The sequence below is a fragment of the Piliocolobus tephrosceles genome, chromosome 16 (genome assembly GCF_002776525.5).
Source record: "Piliocolobus tephrosceles isolate RC106 chromosome 16, ASM277652v3, whole genome shotgun sequence".
Taxonomy (NCBI): Eukaryota; Metazoa; Chordata; class Mammalia; order Primates; family Cercopithecidae; genus Piliocolobus; species Piliocolobus tephrosceles.
The window spans coordinates 39982-57323 of NC_045449.1; the positions used below are offsets into that span (position 1 = coordinate 39982).

Below are 17342 nucleotides of genomic sequence, written 5' to 3' on the forward strand. Positions count from 1 at the left end.
CAGCCAGCAGCTCAGACGCACTGGGCGTGGGGGGAGTGTGTGCGGGTAGGGCCAGCCCTGGCTTGTCCTGCCCCAGGCCCTGCCCTGGTCTGGGGTGGAAGGCGCACAAGATGCCTGGGCCCTGACAGGGCCAGAGTGTGGCACGATGTCAGGTACTGTCCTCCTGGACACGTGTCCTCGGGTTGGAAGAGGGGACAGGAGAAGGTAGGGCCAGTGCCGGGAGGTTGGGAGAGCCGGTTCTCTGAAGGGATCCACCGCCAGCACCCGGAGAGGCCCCAGGAAGCACCTTCAGGGCACTGGGGCCAGGGTGACCCTTTGCATCCACCAGGCGCCACTGGCGTGAGCAGAGCTTTCTGCCTTTCTTCAAACCCCAGGCTGGAGTTGCTTGCATGAGGCTGAACCCACAGGAGACCCTCTGACCCTCCAGTCCTGCCTTCACGAGGACAAGCGGGCGGGGGTGGGGGAGGGGCAGGTGGCCAGGGCCTCACCTACCGCAGCGTTTTGCGGATCATGTCTTCGTCTGTGATGCCGTAGTAAGTGAGGGTCTCGTTCCACGTGGGGTTCAGAGTGTTACGGAGAGTTTTTGTTCTGAGCTTATTTGCCTGGAGAAGAGAAAAATGATCGTCTTAGCATCAAAGGGTGTGTCAGACGGAACAACGGCCCCCAGAGATGGCCACATGCTCATCTTGGAGCCTGTGAATGTGTCATCAACACGGCCAAGCGGAAGGGAGGATGTAGGTGGATTTAGGGTTCGTAACAAGTGGACATTAGAATAGGGAGATTATATCCTAGATTGTCGGGTGGCCCAGTGTGGTCACAGGGTTCTTAACAGCAGGAAGGGCAGAGTCAGAGTGAGACGTCACCAAGGCAGGAGCCAGAGAGATGCAACGGGGCCTGCTGTGAGGGCGGAGGAAGGGGCCACGAGCCCGGGAGGGTGGACGGCCTCTAGAAGCTGGAGAGAGCTAGGACAGGGTGGGGTCCCCAGGTTCCACAAGGAACGCAGCCCAGGGAGACCACTGTTGGGCTTCTCCCCTGCAGAGCAGTCAGAGAATGAGTGAGCTGCTTTAAGCCACGAAGTTTGTGGTCATTTGTTGCAGCAGCCATAGGAGGCCCATCCAAAGAGGACTCCACCTCCAGCCCGAGGCCCTGGGGTGGGTTCCGCAGGAGGCCTGCGTGGAACTGGAGTCTCCTTCCCAGAGCATTCCCTTCCTTTGCGGACTGTCCCCTTTGCGTGGAACCCATCCTGTCCTCGGGCCTGCCTCAGGGGTGGCCTCTCCCAGCCGGAATATTGCCGCCACGCCCTCCTCCTGTGCCAGCGACTCTGAGCTGCTTGTCTGCATGGGTCTGATGTCGGCCATGCCTGGCCCAGGCTGGGAGGTCAGACAGCCCGGGCTTCCAATTCCAGCTCTGTGGCAGCGTCAGGGTTCCCGCTGTGGAAAGGGCACGGGAATCCCCCTCTCCCGCTGCTTTCGGGAGCTTGTGTGTAAGGAGACTGCTCTTTGTAAAACACTGGGGAAAATCCTGGGGACTTTCTACAACTCGGCAGCCAGGCACTACCGGCTCCAGTCCCACAAATGAGGGGTCACTGAGCTCCCACGCGGGGCACACTTCCCTGGTCACACTCGCCCTCGGCCATCACATCCCCGAGCCCCTCTTGCAGCATAAGGACACCGAGGCCCCGCGAGGGGAGCCCATTTCTTCCCCAGGAGTAGGTGGTGCGGCGCTGCCGTTTCTCCTACAGCCCTGCCTTCCCGAGGGAAGCAGGAATGGCCCCTTCTGGGGTGGGCCTCCTGGATGGCTGCGGGCCCAGGCCTACCCATTTAGGCCCCCAAGTCAACTCAGACTCTGCCCCATGAAATTAAAAATAAAACAGCACTGAAGTGCACGATGCACAGAAGGAAGTCTAATTAAATTCTGATTTTCCACAGCTCGAGGTCACCTTGATGCTTTTACTTAACGGCAAGTTCTCTCTCTTCTCCTAGATGCACCTGCTGTGCTAGTGCCCTTTCCACATGTGTGGCCGTACTCTTGGGTCATCTGGCGTAGGAATGAGGATCCTGTGGTCAAATATACTGGGCAGATTCTGCCCACTTCATCCCCCTTACAGAGTCAAGGAGCAGCCCCTCAACACGTTAAATGCTCTGATAGGTCCATAATAGTAACCTCCAACTGAGAACGCTTCTTATAAAATGCTGGCCTGGAAATTCTGGAATTCCCAGATCAGCAGGCAGGTAACACTGAATGGCTGAGTGTGCAGCTGAACAGCTGAGGTCCCACCAGCTTGCTTGGGCTCTGAGGGGAGTGGCAGCGGTGGGCCTCCCTGGGTGCCTCCAGCCCAGTCCAGGCCCCAAAGCAAAAGGACCAGTGTGCACTGCCTGAGGTGGTGGGTGGGTGTCGCTGGTGGGCAGGCCCGGGTGAAACCCTCACCTTACTGGCTCCTGGCAGCAGGTGCAGCTTGACGTAGGGGTCTGCCAGCCCATTGTGGTCCATCGGCTTCAGGCCCTGGGCAGAGAACAGCAAACGGTGGGAAGTGGGAGTCGGGGAGATGGAACTGACAGGGCCTGCAGGTGCCTGGGCCAGCAGATGCCCTTGTCCACTGGGTCCATTCACGGCCCTTTCACAGAAGCCCCCAGGCCCCATACCTCCACATGGAGGGAGTGAGGATGGCTCAGTGCCAGTGCAATCTCCCCTCCCCAAAACATTCTGGCCCAGGAGAGCTGTCATAGGGCCTCCGTCAGGACACACTTTTTCTTTCTCTTCTCCTCATCCTGGAAGCCAGGTGGCTCACCCTCCTCTGAGCGTCCTTCCCCCCTCACGCTTTGGTCAGGTCCTTCCATCGTCCTGACTCCCCTCCCCCATCTTCCAAGCATGGCCTCCTGAGTGGTCACGCCCCTCATCGACCTTAAATCCACGTAACCCCAGGACACGGTCCGAGACTAGGCCCCATTTCAGGCCATATTTCCCACAACTCTTAATCAGTCCACAGAGATCACACAAGCCTGGCCACAGAGGGTCCCTCCACAAGACGGCTCCCTCACTCACTCCGGTTCTTTCAGAAAGCCTCGCCACGCATGACAGCCAGAGGCACACAGAAGCACGGACAGATGGGGGCTTTGCTGACCTCGGCAGGCACCTGTCTCCGAAAACTGCATTTGTTTTCTTCTGGGATGGTGCTCAGGATGCAGGGAGGCAGCTGTGGCATCTGGGAGGTGCAGCCAGCAATCCCAGGACAGGATTCAAAGGTGCACCGCCAGGCTCCTACCCAGCAGGGTCGGGGAGGCAGCGTGGCTACTCACACCAGGTCCATCTCCAAGGGGAGGCTGGGGCTCCCTCCCAGGCCCACCCCACCTTGCTTTGATGGAGCTCTGGGGGATGCGGCACGGGCTTCCAAACACCTACTTCCCTGCCACTGGCAAAGGGCAGAGGTTTGGGGGCCTGGCTGGCTTGGGTTCCAGGCTCAGCTCCTGTGTTCACCAGCTGGGAAGTGGATGAGTTACTAAGCCTCAGCTTTGTCATCTGTAAAAGGGGTTGGCCAGGCACAGTGACTCATGCCTGTAATCCCAGTGCTTGAGCCCAGGAGTTCAAGACCAGCCTGGGAAACACAGTAAGACCCTGTCTCTTCAAAAAACTAAAAAATTAGCTGGGTGGGGTGGCAAGTGCCTGTGGTTCCACCAACTAGAGAAGCTGAGGTGGGAGGATCGCTTGAACCTGGGATGCAGAGGCTGCAGTGAACCGTGAGAGCACCACTGCACTCCAGCCTGGGTGATAGAGCAAGACTCTGTTTCAAATTTAAAAAAAAAAAAAAAAAAAAAAAAGGCGGGGGTATAATTAATAGTCCCATCTTCCTAGGGTTGGAGTGAGAGGTAGGGAGACCGTGTGGACACAGGATCTGGCAGGCAAGGCGTCTGCTCTCTTCTCTGCATGCCAGGCCCCTGTGAGATGCCGGAAAAGTGGCTGAGGTCCAGTGGGTGCATCTGAGCTGTGCCCTGCACTGTGGGGCTGCCTCTGGGACAGGGCCTGGCTCAGTGGCCCAACATGTGCTCAAGGTGACAAGGCTGCTCTTCCAAACTCAACTCCCTCACCCTGGCCTTGCGCTTTCCCACCAAGTGCCTGAAGTGCAGAGTTCTGGGAATCTGGCAGCCCAGCCTGACCCGGGGGGGTGCCTGACAGCTGTGTCTTATCCTGACAGTTCTTATACATTTGTTTGTTGTAGCTTAAAATGTTTCCATGTGGGCCATGTTTCTTGACACATTTCACTTACAAATCTTTGGGCCACCAGAAGTTCTGGCGTGTCTTTCCAGTGGCTCTGGTGGTCCCGCCACTGTACCCGGAGACACCCGTGGGAGCCAGACTAGGTCAAGAGGCACTGTCATGCTGGGACAGGCGTGACGCCTGCTCTGTCCTTCAGACCCCTGGACAGTGACGAGGCCCCTGCTGCTGCCTCTCTACTCCTCCACCCGGCAGGTCCCAGAGCACCCTGGGCAGCCACACATTTGGCCAAAAGCAAAAGGACCAGTGTCACTGCCTGAGGCCGTGTGACGGTGCTGCCACCAGCTTCTGTGCCCAAACAGGCAGCTTCCCTGGCCCTGACCTGGGTTCCACCCACGCCTCCACCCAGCCCTCTGTGGGGCTGGCCTCCCACGGAGCCTGACCTCTGTCCACGGAAGGGGAAGGGCAGGAGGCTGTTTCCAGGGCAGGGAGCTGTTAGTGGGGCTACTGGGCACACCCTCCCCAGCTTGGGAGTTGGCAAGAGACAGAAACTAGGCCGGGCGCGGTGGCTCAAGCCTGTAATCCCAGCACTTTGGGAGGCTGCGACGGGTGGATCACGAGGTCAGGAGATCGAGACCATCCTGGCTAACACGGTGAAACCCCGTCTCTACTAAAAAATACAAAAATCTAGCCGGGCGAGGTGGCGGGCGCCTGTAGTCCCAGCTACTCGGGAGGCTGAGGCAGGAGAATGGCATAAACCCGGGAGGCGGAGCTTGCAGTGAGCTGAGATCCGGCCACTGCACTCCAGCATGGGCTGCACAGCGAGACTCCGTCTCAAAAAAAAAAAAAAACACGGAAGTTTTACATGCACTGCGATAGGGATGAAGCCTAAAGACTTTCTGCTCAGTGAAAGGCAGACTCAGAAGGAGAGACGCTGGGGGACTGCAGGTATATGGGGTATATGAGGTCCTTAGAAGAGTCAAATCCATAGAGAAGGAAGCCAAATGGCGGCCTCCCCAGGGGCCAGGGGAGGAGGAAGGGGGAGCTGTTGTTTAGTGGGTACAGTCTCAGTGTTGCAAGCTGAAGAGGGCTCTGGAGATGGGTTTCACAGCAGTGGGAAGGTAGAACGTACTTAGGACAACTGAACTGTATGCTAAAAGTGGTTGAGCACTGAGAGGAGGAGTAAAAAAAAACGGTTGAGATGGGAAATTTAGATCTGTGTAATTTACAATAATAATAAAGAACAAAAACAAGAGTCTCCCAGAACTGGCAGTGCCAGGGGCCGCGTGTTAACTCAATCATGCTCACAACGGCCGCGTAGGGCAGGGACAGTCAACCCTCCTTACAGAGGGGCAACCTGAGACTGACCCTTATCAGGGGTGACAAGCAGGGGTGCACCTAGACTGTCCAGCCCCCACCCCGGCCCTCCGGAGGCCAGCCTCACTTCAGCTCGCCCACCCTGGGCCCCTCCCCACACCCCAGCCCAGAACCCCAGCTCTTCCCCAGCCTGTGCCACCCCTTCCCTACAGAACTGGATTTACACAGAGAAGGAACTGGGCCTCCCATCCCCACTTCTCATACCTGAGGGATACAGCCCAAAGTGGACATACACTTACATGTGTGCACACACAGTACCCACACATGCACACACACAGTACCCACACATGCACACAGACACACACATGCACACACAGTACCCACACATGCAGACACATGCACACAGACACACACATGCACACACACAGTACCCACACACGCACCTGCACACACACGCACCTGCACACACACACACCTGGAACAAGGAAGGAAAGGCCCTGGTGCCTGGCAGAGAGAGAGCAAGGTGTGGGCTTTGGCCAGAGCGCCCTGGCAGCCAGCACCTCTCCAGTCCCCAGGCCTGCACCACCTCTCCAAAGCTGGACAGAGGGAAAGTAGGGAGGGTCTAGCTTGGTCTCTACCTTGGCACAGCTGGGGTGTGACAAACGCTCAGTTCTGCTCCTAGGGGTGGCTGGAGCCCCTGCCAGGCAAGGCTGGGCATGCCCTGAGCCACAGCACAGGTGGTTCTAGAGGGCAGGGTGGGGGGGGATGGAACATGCAGGCCTCTCAGTGCCCAACCAGGGCCCTGGGCCTGGCGTGGATGGCACTCACACCTACCCATGGCAGTGCACGTGTCGCGGCCCAGGCTGGGCTGGGGAACAGCCTGGGGTGGCACGCAGTAGCCTGTCCTACTGGGTGGGCACAGTGCCAAGGGCAGCCCTCACTGCCAGGCTGGGAGGAGGGGCAGGGAGCCTGCAGGTTGGGAGTCTGGGTGGGGCTCTGCGGGAGCCGCTGGATCTGAGCTGGGCTGGCTCAGGCCCTTCCACGGTACTACTAAGGGGACTCCACTGGCCACGAAGGCCCTTACCTTGCGAGAGAACATCAATTTTGGCACCTTCCTCCCACAGGGAGCAATGGGATGAGGGGGCAAGGGAACAGGACAGGTGAGAACATGGAACTGACACATGCTGGCTCGAGTGGCAAAGCCAGAGTGGAGCACCAGGGGCCGGGCTGGGCTGCAGAGGGGCCCACACACACCTACAACCCCAGCCCACGTAGTGAGGCTCCGAGGGCCTCTGGGCTCAGGCCCTGGACGCCCTGCCTCAAATGGTGTCAGCCTCCTCCAGGGGCTCGGCTTCCAGGGTGCACAGTGGCGTCCCCACTCCTCTGGCGTCTGGGAGGACTGGAGGCACCAGCACCCAACCCACCCTCCCTTGACCTGCAGGACCTGTCCCGCTCTGTCCCTCTCAGCAGCCCCTCCCCAGGCTCGGGAGGCCTCCGTCCAGGCCTTCACCTTCCCATTCTCGGCTGTTTCTTGGCTTCCCCTCAATGCCGGACTATCCAGGGCGTTTCTTGGAGTTGGGTATTCACGAAGGTTTAAACAAAAATTCCTTCCTGGCCCACACCCCACACAGCTCAGACATCCAAAAGCCTGGACAGGAACCTGGCGGGTGGTGTGGTCTGGCCTCCCTGACCTAGGCCCTCTCTTGCGGACCCCGGGGCAGGGACTTTGGGGGCAGGCCGGCGGGGCCTACCTTGGCCTTGGTGATGGTGCAGTGGAGGGCGCTGTTCTCCTGGTCGTACAGCAGGCTGAAGTCCAGCGTGCCCAGGGCGGCTGCAAACAGAGGAGGGCACAGGTCCCACCCTGGCCACGTCTTGGAGAAGCTTCACTTGTCCCCGTGAGGCTGGATGGGCCTGGCCTGGGCAGGTGCCACCGTTCCATGGTGGCTGCCACCAACGGAGCACCGGCTGTATGCCAGCCCCTCACCCGTCCTCCCAGTCCCACCCAACCCTGGGAAGTTACAATATTCTCCCCACTTTCCAGAGGAGGTGCTGAGACCCAGAGAGGTCGGGTGGGTCACGCCAGTCCCCTGTCTGGCCCAGTGTGTGGCCCGCCTGAGCTGGGCACCCAGTCAAACGAGTTCCTGCCCTACTGGTGCAACTGCCAGTCTGGGCCCTGTGCCTCAGTTTCCCTCACCTGTGAGATGTCACAAGGATCACATAAGAAGGCAGAGGAGACGAGGCTTTGAGAGAGGCAGGCCCTGGCCAATTCACAGGACTGCGGCTCCTCTGTCTCTCGGGCCCCTTGGGGACCCCGAGCAGGCTGTGAGGAGTCAGCTGGGTCCTCCTACTGCTGCCCCCAAGTCTCTCAATGGCAGTGATAACTCCCTACAGCCGGGGGGGAGGGTGCAGCCATAATTGGGTGCAGCTGCCTCCCTCCCCGGGGGCAATCACTCACAGCAGCTGTGGCTTTCCATGCAAAAGCGGCTCCCAGCATGAAGGCTGAGGCGATGGTGGGGGGCAGAGCATGGGGGCAATCCCCGGACAGCAAGAGGCACATTCACAGATGGCCTCAGAGGCCCAGAGTCTGCTCCCAGGCTGCAGGGCTGGTCAACTGGTGTCACATGCATTTATTATTTACCAAGTGCTTACAATATGCCAGACTCTAGGGAATGGACATCTGTGATGCAGAGTCCCTACCCCAAGGAAAGCACAGCTTAAGGGGAGGAACAAAAGGAAAGAATTTGCCGCAGTAGAGTCTGCTGAGCCAGGAGCCACGGGGAGCCCATGTGAATTGGGACCATCAGGGAAGGCTTCCTGGAGGAGGTGATGTTTCCGCTGAGCCATGAGGGATGAGTAGGAGTTGGCCAACGGCACAGTGGGGCTGGGGGAGGTGATGATTCCAACCGCAGGCCAACCAGCAGGTGCGGGCTTAACGACTGGTGTGATCCTGGGATAAGGGAAGGGCAAACTTGAAAGACTCTATTCTTCAGGCTCTGAGCTACGCTCCCAACATGGATCTAGATCCAATTATGGCCACACCTGACTGGGCCCATCATTTACATCTCGTCTGCGGCTGCTTTCCTGCTTCAGAAACAGACCATATGGCCTGCACAGCTGAAAATATTTACGGTCCGGCCCTTTATAGAACAAATTTGCAGATCTCTGGGTGAGTGCTGGGCCCAGCCAGGCATAATAAAGTTTCTTGGGTCTGCAGGGAAATTGGCTAATGAAAGGCCATTGGTGTGGAGTGTCCTTTATTCTGAGCTGGTCATGGGAGTGGCATTTGTCCAGATCACCCCCTTCTAACACGGATCAGCCACATGTCTCTGTCTTTGCAGCAGTGTGGGGTGCAAGACCTGCCCTCTGACATCAGTCTCCTGGGTTCAAATCCCAGCATGCACCTCCCTGCTGTGTGACCAGCTTATCTAACATCTTTATGCCTCAGTTTACTCATCTGTAAAATGGAGACTGCAGCGGTATCCACCTCACCGCACACAGTGTGCCTGGGGTGTAGGAGGGAATCAGCAGATCAGTACAGAAGAAGCACATCCCTCTGGTGGGTTCTCCAGCTAACAGTACTGGTTTCTGTGAGACCCGTTCTGGTATGAAACCGTCCACAAGTGGATCGTTTCCCTCCCTGCCTTTGGGAACAGAACTACAAACGGTCACTTAAGCTTTTCTGAATAACCTGGGTCACTGCTATGGCTACGATTACTGTTCCGAATGTCACAGTCATAGTCCAGATGCGAACGGGGACATGAAGCAACCAGAGGGTGCCAGGTGGTCCTCTTTTCGGTTTAATTTTTCTGCTTCTTTCTTTGACATCAGCCTGAAACTCCTATTAGATTACTTGTCTGTGGTAGTACAAACAGCTCTCTCGCCTGCTCAGTAATTGTTTCTCCCAAGAAACCAGGTGATGATACTTGTTTCAAACTAAGTGCAAACTATGTGCAAACTAAGACCCAACAGATCTTGGTGGCTGGCACGGTGCTCACGCCCATCATCCCAGCAGTTTGGGAGGCTGAGGCGGGTGGATCACTTGAGGCCAGGAGTTTAAGACCAGCCTGGCTTGGCCGGGCACGGTGGCTCAAGCCTGTAATCCCGCACTTTGGGAGGCCGAGACGGGCGGATCACGAGGTCAGAAGATCGAGACCATCCTGGCTAACACAGTGAAACCCCGTCTCTAGTAAAAAATACAAAAAACTAGCCAGGCGACGTGGCAGGCGCCTGTAGTCCCAGCTACTCAGGAGGCTGAGGCAGGAGAATGGCGTAAACCCAGGAGGCGGAGCTTGCAGTGAGCTGAGATCCAGCCACTGCACTCCAGCCTGGGCGGCAGAGCAAGACTCCGTCTCAAAACCACATCAAGAGAAAAAAAGAAAAAAAAAAAAAGAAGACCGGCCTGGCCAACATGGCAACACACACCTCTACGAAAAATACAAAAATAGCCAGGCATGGTGGCGCATGCCTGTGGTCCCAGCTACTCAGGAGGCGGAGGTGGGAGGACCTCTTGAGCCCAGGAGGTTGAGGCAACAGTAAGGGTGACTGTGCCACTGCATCCGACCTGGGTGACAGAGCAAGATCCTGTCTCAAAAAAATCAATAAACACTAGGTCTTGAGTGAAGCCTGGGGCACGTTCTCCTGAGAAGGGTACGTGTGCCTCAGCAATAGCTGTAGCTGGCATGCTCGCTGCCATCTACACACCAAACAGGTGAGGCTGCTGGAAGGTAGGTATATCCCACCGCTCCTGCAGCAATGCACACAGCCACAGCCCAAGACACACCAATCTGTGCTTTTGTAACAATATTCTCCAAAGCTGTTGGTTTTACGTGACAGTCAATGGATCTGCCGTTCAGGTCAGGCCTACCTGGGGTGTGTTCCCCCAATGGTTCAGCTTCCTGAGCAACGGGACCATGCCTTGGCCACACCTCTGAGACCAACAAACAGATGCAGACACACGTGGCTGGTCCATTCAAGCCCACCTGCCCTCCAGGTGCTCCGAGGAGCTCGGATCTGGTGTGACGTCACGTGTGAAAATGCAATTTGATTTCTGCCTGTTTCCCAACCCCGGAGAAGGACAGCCAGAAGACGGAGTGGCTGTCTGCTCCCCCCGGGACATCCAGCTCCTGGAAGGGAGGAGCCCCTGCACTGGCTCTACAGAAACCCTGTCCAAGGAGGGCAGCGACCTGCTCCATCTGCTCGGCGGGGGGGGGGGGGGGAAACTGACACCTGTCACCACCTCCTGGGAGGGAACACCACGCCCAGTGTGTCACCAGGAAGGCACTGACGAATTTCTTTGAACTCCACTGGAAGGTAAGAAATGACAGTTTATAAATAGAAGCTCGGTCATAATTTTGAGAGGCTGGTGAAGCTCTCTTAGGGAGCACATGGCCCAACTTCATTTCCCTTCAGAGAACTGAGGCTCAGAGAGGGCAGGTGAGCTGCTCAGCGCAGCCCAGCAGACCAGGGCACAGAATCTAGGCCTCTTCACTTCCATCGTGACAGTTTCTCCCTGGAAGCCTAGTGGCTCCCAAGAAGTTTTTTTTTGTTGTTTTTTGTTTTTTTTTCCTGAGACAGGGTCTTGTTCTGTTGCCCAGGCTGGAGTGCTGGAGTGCAGCGGCACAATCACAGTTCAGCCTCCCAGGTTCAAACGATCCTCTCACCTCAGCCTCCCGAGTAGCTGGGACTACAGGTGCCCACCACCATGCCCAGCTAGTTTTAAAAATATTGACGTAGAGACAGTGGTGTGTGTGTGGGGAGAGGGGGGACAGTGGTGTGTGTGGGGAGGGGGGACAGTGGTGTGTGTGTGTGGGGGGACAGTGGTGTGTGTGTGGGGGGAGGGGGGACAGTGGTGTGTGTTGAGGGGGGGTCTCACGATGTTGCTCAGGCTGGTCTTGAACTCCTGGGCTCAAGCAATCCTCCCGCCTCCACCTCCCAAAGTGCTGTGATTACAGGCACGGGCCACTCTGCCCTGGTCCAAAAAGGTTTTTTGTTGTTGTTGTGTTTTTTTTTGCCACTTTGTTTAGCTGAAATCTTAGGAGGATGCAACTAAGAAACAAAAAGAGAGAAAAGCAGAGTTGCTCTCGGGAAAGGAGGGTGAGGGCTCAGCCGCTTTGCTGCCCTGGAGAGCCCTCTGTGTTGGAAAAGCGCCGCGGGCTTGTGCGAGGAGTGAGGAGGGCCCTGAGGGCAGGAGAAGGTGCTTCTCTGTGAACCACAGCATGCTGCCCTTGGAGCGCGCACATCACATGACCTCACTGAAGTTTACATCTTCCGAAAAATAATGAGGGTTGGTCACTAATGGGCCTTTGAGAGTTGTCACCCGCTTGTCGATAATGATAGAGCTTTAATGGGGCTCATTCAGAGAAAATCAAACTCAAGCCCCTTAGCCTCCTCTAAGGCCGAACACCTCCCTGCTTGGCTGATGGAGACCGACAGCATCACCATAACCTTGGTTTGTGCCTGGACTTTCCCGACACCCTTGGGAATAGGAAATCTGCCCTGATTTCTTTATTTGTTTTTTTTTTTTTGGAGAAAAAATTCCGCCCCTCAAATAGTTAAAAAAAAAAAAAAATCTGTGGCAAGGACCATAGAAAACCATCAAGCTTGTGTTGAAAGCTTTTATAGTTGGGGAAACTGAGCCACTGAGCCAGGCTGGCACTGCAGGGAGGATAGAGAGAAATGAGCCGTCATCCCTGCTTCCCAGGAGCTTACAGATGAGTGTTAAGCTTTTTATAAACATCTTCATCATCTGCTTTAAATTGTTGGAAGGTTCTCCATCAACTCCTGGACTCAGCTCAACCTCCATGGTGTGGCCTTTAAGACCTTCTGTGATATGACCGCTTTGACCTCCTCACAGGTCTCTTCCGCTTCTTTGAGCCACTTGGTTCTACTGTTTTGCTTACACTGGGCTGAGATTCTGACACTTCAGGACCTGTGTACACAGCGGTTCAGGAGCACCTCCCTTTCCTCTTTCCCCTCTGCCAGCCCGCCTCCTCCCTCCTCCCAGTCTTACAGTTGAGCCCTCTCTGTGAGTGACCTCTGCAAGCCAGAGCTTCCCATTTGGGTTCCTGCTTCCCTGACCCTCGCTGCGGGGTCACCTGTTTGTCCTGGTCTTGATGAATACCCTCAGGTCAGAGACTGCCTCTCAGCATTCTTGTATGTTACATGTGCATACCACAGAGCCTGTCACATAGTCGGTGCTGTAACATTGAGTGCATTAAAAATATCACAGGTCCAGGTAGAACATGACTGGAGCCAAAGAGGTTCTGGGCTCAAAGGAAGGGGCACCACAGCCGGTGGGGGCTGGAATATGCCCCCTGACAAGGAGAGCCTTTGCGGTGGACTCAACACTTTGTCCTTGCTCCAGACCTGCATGGGCATCAGTCCTGACCCGGTCCCGGGTGAACCACACAGGGCAGGTTTAACATGGACACAGGATGCAATTCCGGCCAACAAGACAAAAGGACAGGTCTCCTGGGGACTTCTGGGAGAGATTTCCTTGCTCCTAAACTGAGACATGAGAAAAGGAATCACTCCTTACCCAATCAAGGACCTTATTGTTACGTGTGATACCTGGGCCTGCAGCAGCCACCTTGGACCTGAGGCTCCTGCTTCGCTGATGGAGACTGACAGTGTCATTCTGACCTTGGTTTGCACCTGAACCTTCCTCACCCAGACACCCTTTGGAATAGGAAATGGGCCTTGATTTTTGGTCTACAAGGAAAATCGCACAGCCACGTGCAAAGATGGACAGAACCATCACCCCTGACGGTGCTGAGGTGCTGACACATTGGTGCACCCTGGTGTGGCAAGACCTCAGCTGTCCTCATTGTTTAAGCCACTCTGAGTTGGTTTTCTGTCACTTGCAACCCACAGCACTCTAGTGATTACAGCTTTGAAGAATGAACTGGGCTTCCACAGGTGGGGGCCTGGCAGGAGAGCAACTCAGGTAGGGGCAGCGTGTGGTGTGTGGGGCCCACGGCCCACCTGGAGGGCAGCATGCCACAGAGGCCATCCTAGGAGAACTGGCAGGGCGGACACCAGGTCCTGCTCATTAGGACATTCACTGCCTTTCCTCCCTGTCATCGCCCCTCTGCGAGATCTGCTGGGAACATGTGAGTTGTGTGCTTGTGCTTTGACATGACTTAATAAAGGAAGGGCTTTAAAGAGCCAGGAGAAAAGGCTGAGTAAATAAACAGCACTTCACTCTCTGCCTTGGACGACAGAGCAACCGCCCTCATTTCTTTTTGTCAGAACAGAGATAATCCAATAATTAGGGCAGCAAATAGCATAACCCTGGCTAAAGCCATAATGAACCATCTGGCTTGAATCACTTAGGCTTATTCTAGGGATCTGGTTGTCACAGCCCAGAGGGGGGCACGGCCTGGGGTACTGGGTGGAAGGCAGTCCCACCCCAGAACCTGTTCCCCCACCACGGACAAGAGCCAAGAGTTCTGGGCTCCTGTGCCTAGGATATTTGCTCAGCCTCCCATAGGATCCAAGCCTGGGGTGGGGCACCCCTTGAAGGGGGCGACAGGGGCCCAAGCAGGCCCTGGTTCGGTGGCACACCGTCCTCCTTAGCTCCTTTGAGCACGTTTTCAGCATTTCTTTGGCGTGTCCTGGTAATACGGGTGTGGCCAGCCCACAGTTCAAGCTCGCAAAGCTGCGTCCAGCTCTGCCCTGCACTGCTGACCCCATGTGAGTCTGGCCCCTGCATGGCATGTATCTGAGGCCAGGGACCCAGCACTGCTGCCAGGACATGCTCCGTGAAGGGCTGCTGAGTTGATGAATTGGACATGGGGCCGGCTGGCCTGAGTTTCGAGCTTCCTGGTCCCCTCCTTGCTTTGTGGGTTCAGAGACAGGAAAAAAAAAAGTCTCTTGGCCATTCGCTATCCAGAGGGCCCTCTGTGGAACCAGGAGGGTGGCCTGAAGCTCTGCCCTCCCCTCTTACTTCCTTGGTGCAGTGGCAGTGATGAAGGAAATGGGAACAAGTTTCCCATCCCTTCTTCTGGGGGAGGCTTTGGATTCAGGGCAGCGGAACGAATGACTTGGGTCCCACTTAGGGCCTACCCAGAGGCTCAGCAAGCTCAGGGTGAGCTTTACACAGGGTGCCAGGAGCAGAGGGGAGGGGGTGGATCTAGGGCACAGCCCTTAGGGCAAAAAACTCTTCCGACCCAATTTCCCCAAGCTGGCAGGAAAGTGGAGGGACAAGACGGCTCCCCAGCCCCCACACCCCAGGGCAGGGCCTTCATATGCCAGGCACTGGCCCGAGGGCCGTGGTCCAAGCCTCGAGAAAGTGCCTGGCGGGCAGTTTCCCTACAGGGGCCCTGCTCTAACCGGTCACTGCTGATGGGCCTCCCCAGGTGGAGCGATGGGGGGTCTCCGCCCCGGGGGCACTGGTAATCCCTACCTTCAGCTTCTGCTGGCACATCTGATGCTTGGGAAGCTCCAGGCCTGCAGCCCACAGGCCCTGGTGAGTGCCCAAGCCAGGCGCAGACACCCCTGCTGTGCAGGGGTGGGGCAGCCCCAGCCCTGGAGAAGCTAGAGCAGGACTCCTGCCCGGGCCACAACCAGGGAAGGGCTGGGGTTTGACGCTGGTTTTCCAGGTCTCAGTGGCAAGTCGGGAGCCACAGCTGGGCTAGGAGGGGGTTCTCACATTCCATCCCCACCCCGCGCAAACCGGTTCCTCACTGGACTGCGACCTCTTCCGGCCTCAGTTTCCCAGCCTGTCCGGCCCGGTGGATGGGAAGGGACGCCAGGAGCGCCCACCGGCCGGGCCTCGGTCCCGGGACTCCGGCGCTTGCCTGCTCCCCGGGGCTCAGGGCTCAGTCCAGGAGGAGGGGGCGCGGGCTGGGAGGCCCTTTCTGCCCGGGGGCCGCGGGCGTAACAGGTGGGCGCAGGTGCCCGGCCCTGGCCAGCGCCGCGGCGGGGTCCATGGACACTGGAGGAGGAACCGCCAAGGTTTTTCCAAAGGACAAGCGGCCTCGCGGTCCTGGTCCTCTGCCCGCGCACCGGCAAAGCCGCTGCGCTCTGCGGGCCGCCGGGCCCACGCGGGAGGCCGGGCCGCTCCCAGCCTCGGGCCCCTCCTCAGCCCGCCCCAACCCCGACCCTCGGCCGCGAGGCCCTCCCGGAGCGGCTGGCGAGCGGGGAGCGAGCGCGAGGCCGGCAGCAACTGGTGTCTCGCCGGGACACAGCTCCGCCCTTCCCGGGAACAAAAGCAGCCGCCCGCGCCGGAGCTTGGGGAGGGCGGGCTGGCAGGGAGGGGGCGCGGCGCCGGCTCCTGGGAACCCGGCCCCGGAAATGGGACACCCCCAGGGGGTGCCCCCAAACTTCCCTCCCCTCCGGTCTGGGTCAGGGAGGGCTCGAGGCGGGTGGGCAGGGCGCGGAGAGTGCACGGAGCGCGCGAGGGGCCCGCAACCCCGCGGCGGGGGTGTGCGCCGAAGCAGAGCGCGACCACGCGCGGGGGACCGGCCGAGGGGACCCGCGAGGCCTGGGGGCGCCAAGCCCGAGCCAGGGGAGGGGGCGCGAAGTCGGCGAGTTGGAAACTTACTGCAATCGTCCGACTCGTAGCCGTCGGCGTCCGGCTCGTCCTCCGGCGGCTTGGCGGGCGGCCGCGCGGGGCTGGGACCCGGGCTGGGGCCCGGGCTGGAGCCGTAGGCTCCGAAGAGCTGGTCCACATCCTCGTCGTCCTCGCGGGCGCCGTCGGAGGGGCTGCGGCGGCCGGCACCGGCCGCGGCCGGGCGCGCGGAGGCGTCCGGGGGTGCAGCGGCGCGGGGCCCGGCGTCCGGGGGCAGGCCCCGCGGGAAGCGGGGGAAGTAGTCGGAGATCTGCTTGATGGGACGGATGGGGCCGGGACACACGTCGATGGCCATATGCTCCTGGATGCTGATGGTCGCCTTCTCCCCGCGCCGCCGGAGGGTCATGCAGGCAGCGCCGCCCCGCCCCGGGCGCGGCCCGGCCCGGCGCGACCCCGGCCCGGGGGCGGCTCACCAGGCCCGGCGGGGCGCGGCGGGGGCTGCAGGCATCGCCGGCCGCGCCCCCGGACGGCCCTGACTTGGCTGCTGCCCGCTCCGCTGCGGACGGCTCGAGTGAGTGCCAGGGGCCGGCAGGCAGGGGGCGGGCCCAGCCCGCGTCACCCGGCAGCAACCAAGCAGGGTGAGTGTGCGGACTGCGCGGGCGGCGCGGAGCGGAGGGAGCCGCGCGGCGCCACACTCACTCGCATTCACACCGGCGCGCACGCCGGCCCGGGACCCCGCCCGCGCACACTCGCGGCCGGGCAGGGCCGCCAGGCGCCTTCCGCTCATGCACGGCCGCGGTACAAGCGGGGAGCCAGCCGGGCAGGAACCCGCAGGACGCGCACCCACACGTTCCCGCGCCTGCCAGCCCACGCTGGGCTCTGCTCGCTCTCTCGGGACGCACGCAGGTGTGCAAGTGCACACACGCGTGTGCAGAGATACGTGGTGGAAGCATCCGCTCGCTCACACCGTAGGACACACATGCAAACGTCTGCATGCGCACATACAGAGCTGGTTGAGGGTGCTGTGACACAGTGCACCCCCAGTGCACACGCACGCACACCTCATGGAGCACACACAGGTCAAGGGCACCCAGGGCACAGAGGCTTCCACACCCCCAAGCACCCCTAACAAGACACACAAACATGCGCCCATAGAAGTGACCAGGGGACCCTGAGCACGAGTCCCTCTCTCCTCCCCCATCTAGCAGGACATGGAGTCCCTCTCCTAGCGTGTAGGGACAGGCTGCCTACACACGGGCAGGACGTGTAGACGCTCAACTGTGCAAGGACACGGGGGCACAGC

The 17342-nt window shown here is 58.9% G+C and overlaps 1 protein-coding gene across 1 annotated transcript in view; it reads right to left on the reverse strand.

Moving 5' to 3' along the window:
• DOC2B (double C2 domain beta) overlaps positions 1 to 16596 on the reverse strand; it is a 32601-nt gene extending 16005 nt beyond the window's left edge. The window contains exons 1-4 of the mRNA XM_023193347.2: positions 16073 to 16596; positions 7278 to 7357; positions 2428 to 2502; positions 493 to 602 (exon numbers count right to left, since the gene is read on the reverse strand). Coding sequence (XP_023049115.1) covers positions 493 to 602; positions 2428 to 2502; positions 7278 to 7357; positions 16073 to 16445 — 638 coding nt within the window. The 5' untranslated portion in view covers positions 16446 to 16596. The remainder of the gene's footprint in view (positions 1 to 492; positions 603 to 2427; positions 2503 to 7277; positions 7358 to 16072) is intronic.
• Between the last annotated feature and the right edge of the window lie 746 nt (positions 16597 to 17342).